General features: G+C 33.4%; 2 protein-coding genes across 2 annotated transcripts in view; one reads left to right on the forward strand and one right to left on the reverse strand.

Annotated features, from left to right (window-relative positions):
* The window catches only part of LOC146539751 (neuropeptide SIFamide receptor-like), a 115,914-nt gene that overhangs the window by 10,917 nt on the left and 92,845 nt on the right, over nt 1-12,152 (reverse strand). The gene's annotated exons all lie outside the window — the stretch shown is intronic.
* LOC146539752 (uncharacterized) lies at nt 10,025-10,558 on the forward strand. The gene is made up of 2 exons (XM_085207917.1): nt 10,025-10,036; nt 10,208-10,558. The coding sequence occupies exons 1-2, from the start codon at nt 10,025-10,027 to the stop codon at nt 10,556-10,558; spliced, it is 363 nt and encodes a 120-aa protein (XP_085064043.1).

The raw sequence follows: 12,152 nt of genomic DNA on the forward strand, positions 1-12,152 counted from the left end.
GATAGATATTTTTTTCACTTTCATACTTTTTCTCGTATAATATGATTTGCAGAGAAACTTAGTTTTAAGACACTCCGTTGTTTTCGCCAGAGTACCTACCAAAACGGAAATAAAAATAGTTTAAATATCCCCGAGTGGGGATTGAAGTTACAACTACCGCGATGGCCTCATATTATAATTGATAATACTCGTATAATTTCGTTTATCTGTGTTTCCATTTGCTTCCTCTACAATAAAATCATCAGCCAAGTAAATTAATTATTGGTAACAAGACAAATTGGTGCGTTTAGTCTGGTCACTCAACATCCAACGGCCGAAAACGAGAAACGGAGTGTTTTAACACTACACTGGTGTCTTCTGTCTACCGTGGTATATACGGAATACATCATGAGGCTAAGTGAAATATACAAATTGAACAGCATTGACATTATTATATAAAGCAATCAATTTAGATTCAAGGAATCCAAAAATACGAGATTGTTAAAAATATATGAAAAGAACAAAATTATTTGTAGGATAAATGATTATTAATCAATGTTTCTTAATACATTTGTATTGAAGTCGTCATGGCACAGCGACACAGTGTCTGTATTCGTAACGGTTATCCGTTCGTTTCCCACTCGGAGGAATAAATTATGATAATTTCTACGCAATGTTTCAAAAATTTGGCGGTGCAAAAGGGGGTTGTCTTTATCTCAGGAATGCTTAGAGATATCGATTGAAATTTAAATCCTATACTCTACGGTCCCATGATTTCTTGAACAAAAGGTATTTCTACATTTACAAAAAAAGTATTTCGACACTCTAAATTGAGTCAAAATGAATACCCTATTAATAACCTCTGATTGACCTAGAATTATGACGAAAACCTCGGTGGGCGAAACCGACTCGCACTTGTTCGGTTTTTTATTGATATCTAACTTTTTAGATATCAATAAAACATGCGCCTTTGCGCATGTTTAATTTTCTCTATGTTAATTTTTAATATGTCTACAAAATACATATAAGAAAAATACTACAACCATGATCCATCCATGAAATAATTTATAGTTGCTTTAAAAAAAATGCAAAATTGATTTTATCACCAAATAAATACAATATTTTATTTACCACTTTATTGTTCTTAATAACCAATAAGCCGTCCGCAAGGTGCCGAAAAGCGTTGAATGAGTATTTATATGATTTTAGTAATAAAATTTCAATACAGTGTATGGACGGAGTATAATAAAGTTCATGTTATATTATAGTAGGTATTATAATTTTTGACTTTTGACCGTTTTGTCACCGTAAACTTAAGAAGGTTAACGGGGCCCAAAATACCCTAAGAACCCTAACAATGGGTCCCCTCTCTCCGTTCCCATGTTCCCATTAAGACACTTTTGTTCTCCATCATTTGCTGAATTCTCGAGAATTTGCGTCGTGTCTCGAGAATGTGACGAAATTCAGCGCCGCACTTTGCCTCGTTACCAGAGTGAGGAAATAAAAATATCAAACTTTTCATTTCCTCAAGTTTCTCCAAATTCCTACAGAAACAGGAGAACGCTGGTCTCAAAATCCAAGCAAATAAAATTGCAGGTAACAATTAGTTATAATAAAACATTATACTGGTGTCTATTGTATAATTATTTTAAAGATTCTAAAATTTGTGAAAGGAAATTTTTTTTATCTTCATTTTATTTTCTCCCGCATATAGTAGAGTAGTATTCTGCTATAACACGGCATAGCAGATGTTGATCTGCTATGCCGTATTATAGCAGAATTCCTCCAGAATTTCCCATTCCCGCGACCATCGCGGTCGTGATTTCGATTCTAATACCAGTCAAATTTTCCACCTACACCATACAAACTAGCTTTTTAATATCCTTGATAATAAATTATAGGCCCAACATTGCGAAACTACCTATAAATATACAAGATAATTACATAGGACGGATGTATTGACACCGTTTAAAGTTCGCAAAAATTTTAGCGCCGTAAAACGTAAAAACTGTCACAATGTTAAATAACACCTCGGTGTGACATTGACATGGAAAAATTATCATTTTGGATTTCTTTTTTACTTAAAAAAATTCAAGTATCTGAATATAAAATTCTAGGCAGAGGGACCTTAGTTTTAAGACACTCTGTGTCCCACTTTCTGCCCAAATTACGAGACATTGTGTGTGACGGAACTCAAAGCCATCTTGTTACCAAGTTACGAATATAAAATTATTTCATTTCCCTTGGCGAGAATCTATTACAGGATCGTCGTGCTTACTACGGTCGTGCTTAAGTCGGACGCTGTGTTCAAGTAACTTTGCTATTTAGTGTGGACAATGAGATAGTGTTATCTCTGCTTTCTTCTAGGATACCTGTAAAAAATGCCTATTGGTTGAAAAGCTCAATAGTTTTTTTATCTAAATACAATATTTTTCTAGTTAAGGATAGACGCATGGGGGAGAAGAATCTAATGTCAAGATACGCCACCTAGTCTTTCGAGACATGTCATGTTGAGAGCCGGTACTCTACACCGCGATTTGTCTTGTTACCAAAACTCGACTCAACTCAACTCAACTTTAGATATTCCAACAATATTGCAAATACATTACACATATAACTTTAAGTTAACCAAAAAAGGAACATAACAGTAGTATTTTATTTTAATTCTGCGACGACAAATTACATTTTAAGATGTTATCTGACGATATAAGCTATCAGTGCCTGCCGGTGTTGAAATCACTGAAAGTAATTTAAAAACATGTTTAACGTTTGGTTTGGTAAATAACTAATGATTTATACTTACTTTGTCTGCTTCTTTTTTGTATTATTTAGAGCGTGAAGAAGGGGCTCAAGCGTGTGACTGTAACGTGTGACGGTTGTAGACTCGATTCCCACTCGGGGGAATGAATTATTATTCATTAATATTTTCGTTTTCTGGCTCTGGTGCTATGGAAAAAGCGCGACGTTAAGCTCCGCCAGCACGCAATGTCTCGAAAAATTAACGGAAAGCATGGAACGGAGAAATAAATAATATATGTACATGTTCCCTATCTACTCGTATATATATACATACAACATATGATCACAGCTTATAATTATTTCATGCATTATTACACACAGTTGACAAACGTCAAGCAAACGTGACAGATTACAAAATACTGTATACATTTTTATTCGCTAAATATTATACTACATTAAAATTAAAATGTTAATATTAATCGAGGCTGTTGAGGCGCAGTGTCATAAGCGTGTAACTGTGCACGCGTCGGTTGTAGATTCGATTCCCGCTCGGAGAAATAAATTATTATTTATTTATAATTGCATATCTCCGCTCTGGTAAAGAGGCAGAGCGTGACGTCAACACACAATCCCTCTAAAATTCAGTGGAAAGTGGGGCACGGAGTGTCTTAACATTAGGTTCCCTGCTATATGCGGATTAAAGCGGGAAACTGTTAATATATGTATGAAATATACGTAATGTACGAAATATATAGTTCTATTTATTTCGTTTTCGTTCGATTAATCTTTCTTTCATTTTATGAGCTTTTCTGCATACAGCAGTGTAGAGAGAAGATATCTAGTGTCTAGACACTCCTTTCACCCTACTACAGTCTGACGCTATCCTATTGCGTGTTGATTTGTATGTACTGTTTTCTAAATGTCATCAAAATTCGAGGCAATGCTGTCCAAAATAGTACATATACATAGGAGAAATGAAAACAATTTAACATTAATACTTGCCCCGAACGGGTAGCGAAGCCACGACCGTCACACACTTAAATTATATCAATACATCTTAATACCGATATTCGGTAATTAAATATTACATTAAAAATAATCAAGATTTAAAATTGTATCAATATCTTAATTATGAGAGTTGTAAATATTCGAAACGTGTTTGGAAATTAATAATATATACCTAAGTGCTATAAGGTGCGATAAAAGATAAAAAATGATATACAGTTATGATACAGCTTATTTAAATTCTATCAGACCGATCGTGATAATAAAAAAAGATAATTGGTGTTTACTTTTCATTTTATAGTATACTGCATATAGCGAGGAAAGGTAGTGATGAGACACTATATTCCCCAACGCCTAATTTTTGAGGAATTGAAGGAAATGAATCTCAAAGGAAATGAAAATAATGAGTTCTACCTGAGTGGGAATGGAACCCACAACCTTTACGGTTACAGATTGTACCGCATCTATAAAGACCGGTATTATTTTTATTAACTCTAATAGGGAACAAGAAGAGTGGTCTCTGTTTTAATTGTTATGAATACAACTATTAACACAATTAAAAATACTTTAGTTTTGCAAAAATTATTTATATATAGTATGTTATTTATATATTTTCTAAATATCTGCGGCGTTGTATTCCGTCAAGCAACACGTAATGTCTCGAAATTATTAGATTATTTTAATAATACTACACCGTTAAAAGTGTGAAGCTGAATAATGAAAACACATGATAAAAATATTTTATTTTCGTCTATTAATTAAATATCGAGATCTTGGCATTGGCTAACTATGTTTATAGTAATATTGCTTTTTTATACATATACTTAAAATATTTTAGTTAGGCTGTTATGTCGCGATGGTTGGGTTCGATTCCCATTTGGAGGAATCAATTATTATATTTATTTTTAGTCTAGTAACAAGGCGAAGCGGGGTATTAAAAGTTGGCAGTGTTTAACAATATGTTCCCTCTACCTATCCCAAATGCGGGATGCAGCGTGAAACTAAAATCAAATGTCACCATTAACACCGACCAAATACCTTAAATTGATAGCTGATTTTTTAAAATATAAAAGGAATGATAGCAACACCTGATAATAAAGTCTCAGTAATAAGATGCTGTCAACATTTTATTAGGGTTCCGTCGATAACTTATCCATTGTGTGAAATGTCACAAGGTCAGTGGGTTCGATTTCTTGAGTTTTTGTATAACGATTTATGGTGGCATACTTTAAACTTTATTGTGTATGCGTGTATGTAAATGACAGTTTGTCAGTAAATATTTTATGTATTGAAATGCTAAGTGTTTTTTGATTAAACTTTGCGTAATGCTTAAGCTTCGAAGAAAAGGTCTTTGGGGATTTTTAAGTCATTTCTTTTTTATTTTTTATGTTCACGCTGTATATCACACATTTAGCTGTAGATAGAGGGAGCTCAAGTTAAGATACCCCATTTCTTACTTTCCCTCCAATTTTCGATACATCACGCGGTGAATGGTGGAGTTCAACGCCGCGTTTTGTCTTGTTAGCAAAGCGAGAAAATAAAAATAATCAGACTCAGATATGGCAGAGTATATATTAGTTAATCAAGTTATAAAAACCATTAGCACGTACAAAGTACCTATACATAAATAACTTGTTGGTAAGTAAGTATAAATATAAGATGTTAATCTTCTTTCGTGTAAATCCTGTCCTCGTTATCCGCAAGAAAGATGTTTTTGTCTCTATATTAATTATATCATTTACCTCTTAATAAGAAACAAACTTGTTTCATTGACATTTGGGAACAAATGAAATGATGAGGTAACAAAAAACTAGACATCTGCTACTCATATTTCGTTACAAATCAGAAAATCGTGAGAATTTTGTGTTGAATCACTCTATTCTATATTATAACGGTTGTAGGTTCAGTTCCCAATCGGTAAAATATATTTTTTTTTTTCGCCTTACTACCAGGACAAAGCGCGGGGTTCAGTTCTGCTACTCAACACCCAAGTTCTCTAAATTGAGACGGAACACGAAAAACGGAGTGTCAACACTATGTTTGATATAACTCGATATAACTATAACCATAACTAAATAATAGATGAATTCTAAGAATATATTTATGGGAGTTGCTAAATTCTAACACGATGTTTTACACCTAAGCCAAGCCTCGGGCGGTAAAAAATGTAATATAATTATAACTTCATAAATTATCTACTAATTATTTAATTACAGGAACCTATTTATAGATAGGCATATTTTTATACGGCAAAACTTGTATAACACTGCCTATAGCAAAATGATTAAAATTTGCAGTTTCTAAAGAGATACGAGATCGTCGCGGCACGTCGCAATATTTGACTGTAAGCCGTCATGGGTTCGATTTCCATTCGGAGGAATGGATTATGAGTTTTAATATTGTAACAGGCAAAATGAAAAGGTAGAAAATAATAATGAAAAACGGAAGTGTTTTAATATTACGTTTCCTCTGCATATCACAATAAAAACTGTAACTAAAGTCGAATCCACTATACACGCATTCACAATCAGACTGACTAACTTTTCAACTACAAGTTACAAATTTTAAAGATTATAATTTACAACACTCAATAAGCTGCCTCATTTTGACACTTTTTTATTTTAATAAAAATAAAAAAGTCCAGCCATTTACATTGATTTATGTAACGTCAAAGTTCATGTAATGAAATTAAATGGGGCTCTTGTAATAAATTAAATGCTTAAAAGTCAAAATTATTTTTAAAATTTTGCACTTTTATAGATATGATGTATCGGATTCTTCGTCTTAGTTGAAATATTGACTTTCTTTGTAAATGTAACATATATTGTTGTTTTTATTTTGTTAATCTTGAGGCTTCTGAGTCCCTGTTGGGGAAATGAATAATCGTTCTTTTCTGGTTCTGGTAAGGCAAAACACGGCGCAGAGTTCCGTCATTCATAAATTGCATTAATACATAGCCTAAATGGTCACTCAATTTATTATAAGTTCTCTAACAAATATTCCTCTATACCTACATATTTGCAGCTTTAGGTTGTATATCGCACACGCAGGCAAGGTTACAGTGGGAATCTAGTGTTAAAACACTCAATTTCCCCACTTTCCGCCGAATTCTCATGGCATTGCATATTGAGTGGCGAAACTCAACGCCTCGCTTCGCCTTGGTACCAGAGTGAAGAAATAAAAATATAATTATTAATTGAATAATTACTTAAATAGTTAATTCCCTCGAACCCACCATCGCCCGTCGCGTTTACAGTCACGTGTGCCCTTGTATTACGACGGCCTCTATACTAATCATAATTCTTTAAAAAAAACACGTAAAATGACGACAAATATTATAATAATTAAAAATAGCGCAACCCGCAATGTCACCATACACCGATCGATCGAGTGTGGCAATAAATCCAACGATAGCCGTACATTTTGTCAAATTACACGCCCTTTTAGCGAAAAAAAAATGTCAATTAACGTTAAAACTGTTTGTTTTCGTGTTTTTATCGCCTTATTTAATGAATAATTTAATATAAACATTATTAAGAGGCCAGTCTTGGCGCAACGGCACGGTGTTTGAGTGTAAACGACGGCTGTGTATTCGATTCCTACTTCGGGGAATTAATTAATTTCTTATATCAAGGGACTTATCCCTCCACTCAATATACTCAATATGAGGCAAAAAATATATCTATGAGTTTCACCACTGAACACACAATCTCTCTTCTACGGCCAAAAGACTAAAAGACCGCCCGGAGTGCCTTGACCCTTGGTTTTTTTATCCTATCCTTCACATAGCAGGGTAGGCCGAGGGAACCTAGGAACTAAGTTACGATACTTCGTTACGCACTTTTCGAAGAATTCTGAAAGAATTTCTACCAGAGCGAGGAAACGAAAATGTTAAATATATCGTTCCCCTGAATACGATTGGAACTCATAACCTTTGCGCTTACAGTCGCACATCGCGCAAGCGCAGCGTCACGACGTTTTATCATTTACTTTTATCTGCCTTCTTTGTCATCTATAAGATAAAAACGAATATAATAATATACAAGACAAAACTCGTTGATGAATTGAAACCTTGCCGCAACCAAATAAACGGTTGGCTCATTACTTAGCGTAAATAATATAATCTGGGCGCGTTATCTTAAACATTAAGAACTTACAATTTCTATACTTGGCGACTTTTATAAAATATGCTAACTTGTTTTGTTAAAGATTTCAGATTTTTGTTATATATACACCGCCATGACTGTAAACACGACTGTTGTGAGTTCGATTCCCACTGTACTAGGTTCCCTCTGACTACCCTGTTGTATACAAGATGCAGCGTTGACCTAAAAGAGCCATACATGTAAACACAAGCCTCAAGCAGAAATCGAATCTAGTACTATAATTTCTTGTTGACAGTTAATTGATGACTTTAAGTTTAGACCTCGAAAAAAAACATCATTAATAACCTAGCTAGCTATATAATTGAGTAATTGCTTAAAGTAAACATAATAAATACAAGAGTGAGTTGATACAAGAGTATCAAATTAATTGTTAATCATAGTTTGGTTATGCCAAAATTACTAAGTAATTTTTAAAGACATTATGGTGTAATAGCCGAATTATTTATAGTTATAATGTAGACAGAAGGACAGTGAATTCAAATTCTAAAAACAATTAGGCCGTAAACGTAGCAAAGTGGCACAGCGTAAAATTGAAAACGCCGCGGTTTTGGGTTCGATTCCCACATGGGTATATGAAACATTTTTATTACATAACTGGTCAAACCATAATCCGCTACTCAACACACAATTTTTTAAAAATTGGGCAATTTGGAACGGAGTGTTTTTTGACACTAGGTTCTCCTTCCTTACCACTTTACAGCAAAAACCTACAAAATCTAAAAACAAACCGCAATTAATTTATATTTGTAGCAAAATTGAGACAAATTAAAATAAAATTTACAGATTATCCAAAATTACATTTACAGTTTCCCTTTACAACATGTAAAGTAACTGAACGTTCGTATATTATACAAAAGTGCCAAGCCCAATTTTATATTATGTTGAGTGGCAAAACTCAACGACGCCCTTCGTTATGAAAAAAATAAAAATTAATTCCCCCAGGTGGGAATCGAACCCACGACGAACATACAGTCAGACATTGTAGATCTAAATCTCAGCTTTGTAAATGAAACACGATCCAAGAACTAGTAAAGATTGCCTTTGGGCATAACCAAATATTTCTTTATTTATTATTGTAATAAAAATATTAATATTATTTTTAATTTAATTGCAGTTTTTTACTGTATTATTGACAATTTTTCCTCGTCTTTTTACAGATGTCGTAATTTATGTCAATAAATTGATAAAAAAATTAAAATTCATTAAAACCAGGTCACCACTGTACACAGTTTTTAAATCTTTCTTAAATTATTATAAAGATACTCTTTGAAATTATTATTTCAAGTACTACGAAGTTTATAAGATTATATATATATATATATTTTAAATATTTTTTAGCTTTCCGCACATGGCAGGGTAGGCAGAGGAAACCTAGCACGATTGACTCGTTATCAATTAGAGAAAATGAAAATAGTAAATTTTTGGAGATCGAACCCGCGAACGTCGCGTTTACAGTGGCATCCTTGTGCCCGTGATTAATTAATTTGATTAATTTAATTACCATGATTCTTCTTTTTTATTAGATTATTTTATATTTTCAAATATGGGTATATTGCAACCGAAAGCTTTGCGAACTAGTGAGAAACAAAACACACCTATTTTGCGAACTAAGGAGAAATAAAATTTATTTTTATCCCTATTAATCATTGAACACCTATGAGAGAAGCCAAGCATTTATTTTTACCGTACATATTAAAATTACCTTAGTAAGAATCGAACAGACAACCATCCGTTTCAAAAGGACACATGCTCAACTACCCCACGATGACATTATTTACGAAATCACATCAAACGATCCATACAATTTATTCGTTACAAAACAATAACTTGAATCAAAAGGTTATTATTTCTGAATAAATCTCGAATAAGTCTTGAAGATGCGCCAACATTAATTCACAGAATGGCTTTCCTTACAAATTGGGCTCGAGGAATTCACTTTTTATAGCATCAACCGTTTATCACTCGCGTATATAGAGAGGCTAAATGACGTAACAAAATTAACGAAGGTAATTTTTTATCAGAAGAAATTGCCAAGTGCACCGGCTGTGAAGTAATGCGGGGGACAATTTGAATCATATAAAAAGGTGATACGAGACCCACAAGCTATCAGTCCGAAAACAGACACGATACTCAAAATGCAAGGAATTGTGAGTTATATTTTAAATTTGTCGATAGAGAGATGAATATAATAAAGATGTTCTCATCTTTGCAAAACAAGCAATTTTTAAAGTATTTTTTTTTCTCTAATTAGATGAAATATTATTATAATTAACACAAAATGCTTGAAATTAAATAACGTATTTCTTCCTATATTTCAGATCGTATTCACCGCTCTTATGGCTACCGCCATCGCAGCTCCACTCGGCTTGGAGTACAACACGTATGTGCCGCTCGCCAAGTCAACTTTCTCATCGAGCAGTCAGGTCGTCAACCATGGAAGTGCCCACATCGTCCACGCCCCAGTAGTAGCTCATGAAGTCGAATACCACGTGCCTTTAGCCAAGTCCACCGTGACCAAGAGTAGTCAAGTTGTAGACCATGGATCCACCTTCGTTGCCCACGCTCCAGTCGCCCACGCTGTGGTCGCGCCAGTGTCCCACGTGGTAGCTCACGCTCCTATTGCCCACGCTCCAGTATACTCTGTCAGCTCTTTCTACTCTTACCATTGATTGATTATTAGTTGTTAAATAAATTATTTTGTTTTCGTAAAATCTTTTTTATTTAATTACTTTTTACTATTGATCGCTACCTATATAAATTTTATGTTGTACTAGCGGACGCGCGCAGCTACGCTTGCTTATTTAGGGGTGAATTCTAATAAACCACGAAACATATGTTCAATTAAATATTAAATATTTAAGAGTCTAAATTTCTAATTTTATAATAATCAGTGGCGTTTTAAAGATATTTCCATACAAACTTTTAACCCCTTATTTGCACCCTTAGGGTGCAAATAAGGGGTAATTCTAAAAAACCATGAAACATGTGTTTAATTATATACGTTTAAGAGTCTGAATTTCAAATTTTATGAAAATTGATGACGATTTTAAAAAAACCTATACAAACTTTCAACCCCTTATTTGCACTCTTAGGGGAAGAATTCTAGAAAACGATGAAACACGTGTTCAATTAAATACTTTTAAAAAACTAAATTTCAAATTTTATAAAAATCGGTGGGGATTTAAAGATTTTTCCATACAAACTTTGAACCACTTATTTGCACCCTTAGGGGGTGAATTCTAGAAAACCATGAAACACATGTTCAATTAAATATTTTTAAGAGTCTAAATTTCAAATTTTATAATAATCGGTGGCGTTTTAAAGATTTTGCCATACAAACTTTCAACCCCTTATTTGCACCCTTAGGGGGAGAATTCTAGAAAACGATGAAACACGTGTTCAATGAAATACTTTTAAAAATCTAAATTTCAAATTTTATCAAAATCGGTGCCGATTTAAATTTTTTTCCATACAAACTTTCAACCCCTATTTCACCCCTTTAGGGTTAAAATTTTTTAAAATCCCTTCTTAGTGGATGTCCAGATTATGAAAGTAAACATCTGTCCAAATTTCACGTTTCTACGCACAGCGGTTACGGCTGTGCGTGCGTCTTACCTCAGTCAGTGAGGACAAGTCCTTTTATATATATAGATTATAAGCCAGATATGTTACAAGTTGAACGAAATAAGTGTCTGTTTGTGGCTTCTGAACTCTTAGGCGATGATGGTAAACAATTGGGCAGAGGAAACCTGTGAGCCTAGTGTTAAGACACTCTGTTTCCATGAAGAAAATTTTGCCTTGGTTCAGTGTACAGTGAAGAAATGAAAATATTGATAAATAATAATTAATTTCCTCCAATGGGGATCAAACACAACCTTGTGTTTAAGATACCCACATTTTTACCACCAATGTGCTAATAATCAGACGCCCTAATACTAAAAGCATAATTTCAAATATTAATTGTTTATTCTTTAATTTTTTGTTAGCTTAACCTTTAGTAGCTTCCGCCCACACTGTATTTAAAATATATTTATTTTCATGGACTTCTCAATTTCTCAGAACAATTCAAATTCTTCTACTTGAATAAAATTTATTGGATAAAATTATGTTTTGAAAGTTCCGAATTTTGCTTTATACTAAAAATAACAAAAAATATATAATAACCACACTTCTAACAATGTCACGGACGGATTGCTCCTCAGATTTTGTTTGACTAAATTCGTTCAAAACCTTGTAATTAAAACCGTCTAAAGCACTATGATA

The sequence above is a fragment of the Heliconius melpomene genome, chromosome 3, assembly GCF_056956725.1.
Source record: "Heliconius melpomene rosina isolate 202511_hmr_F chromosome 3, ASM5695672v1, whole genome shotgun sequence".
NCBI classification, from domain to species: Eukaryota; Metazoa; Arthropoda; class Insecta; order Lepidoptera; family Nymphalidae; genus Heliconius; species Heliconius melpomene.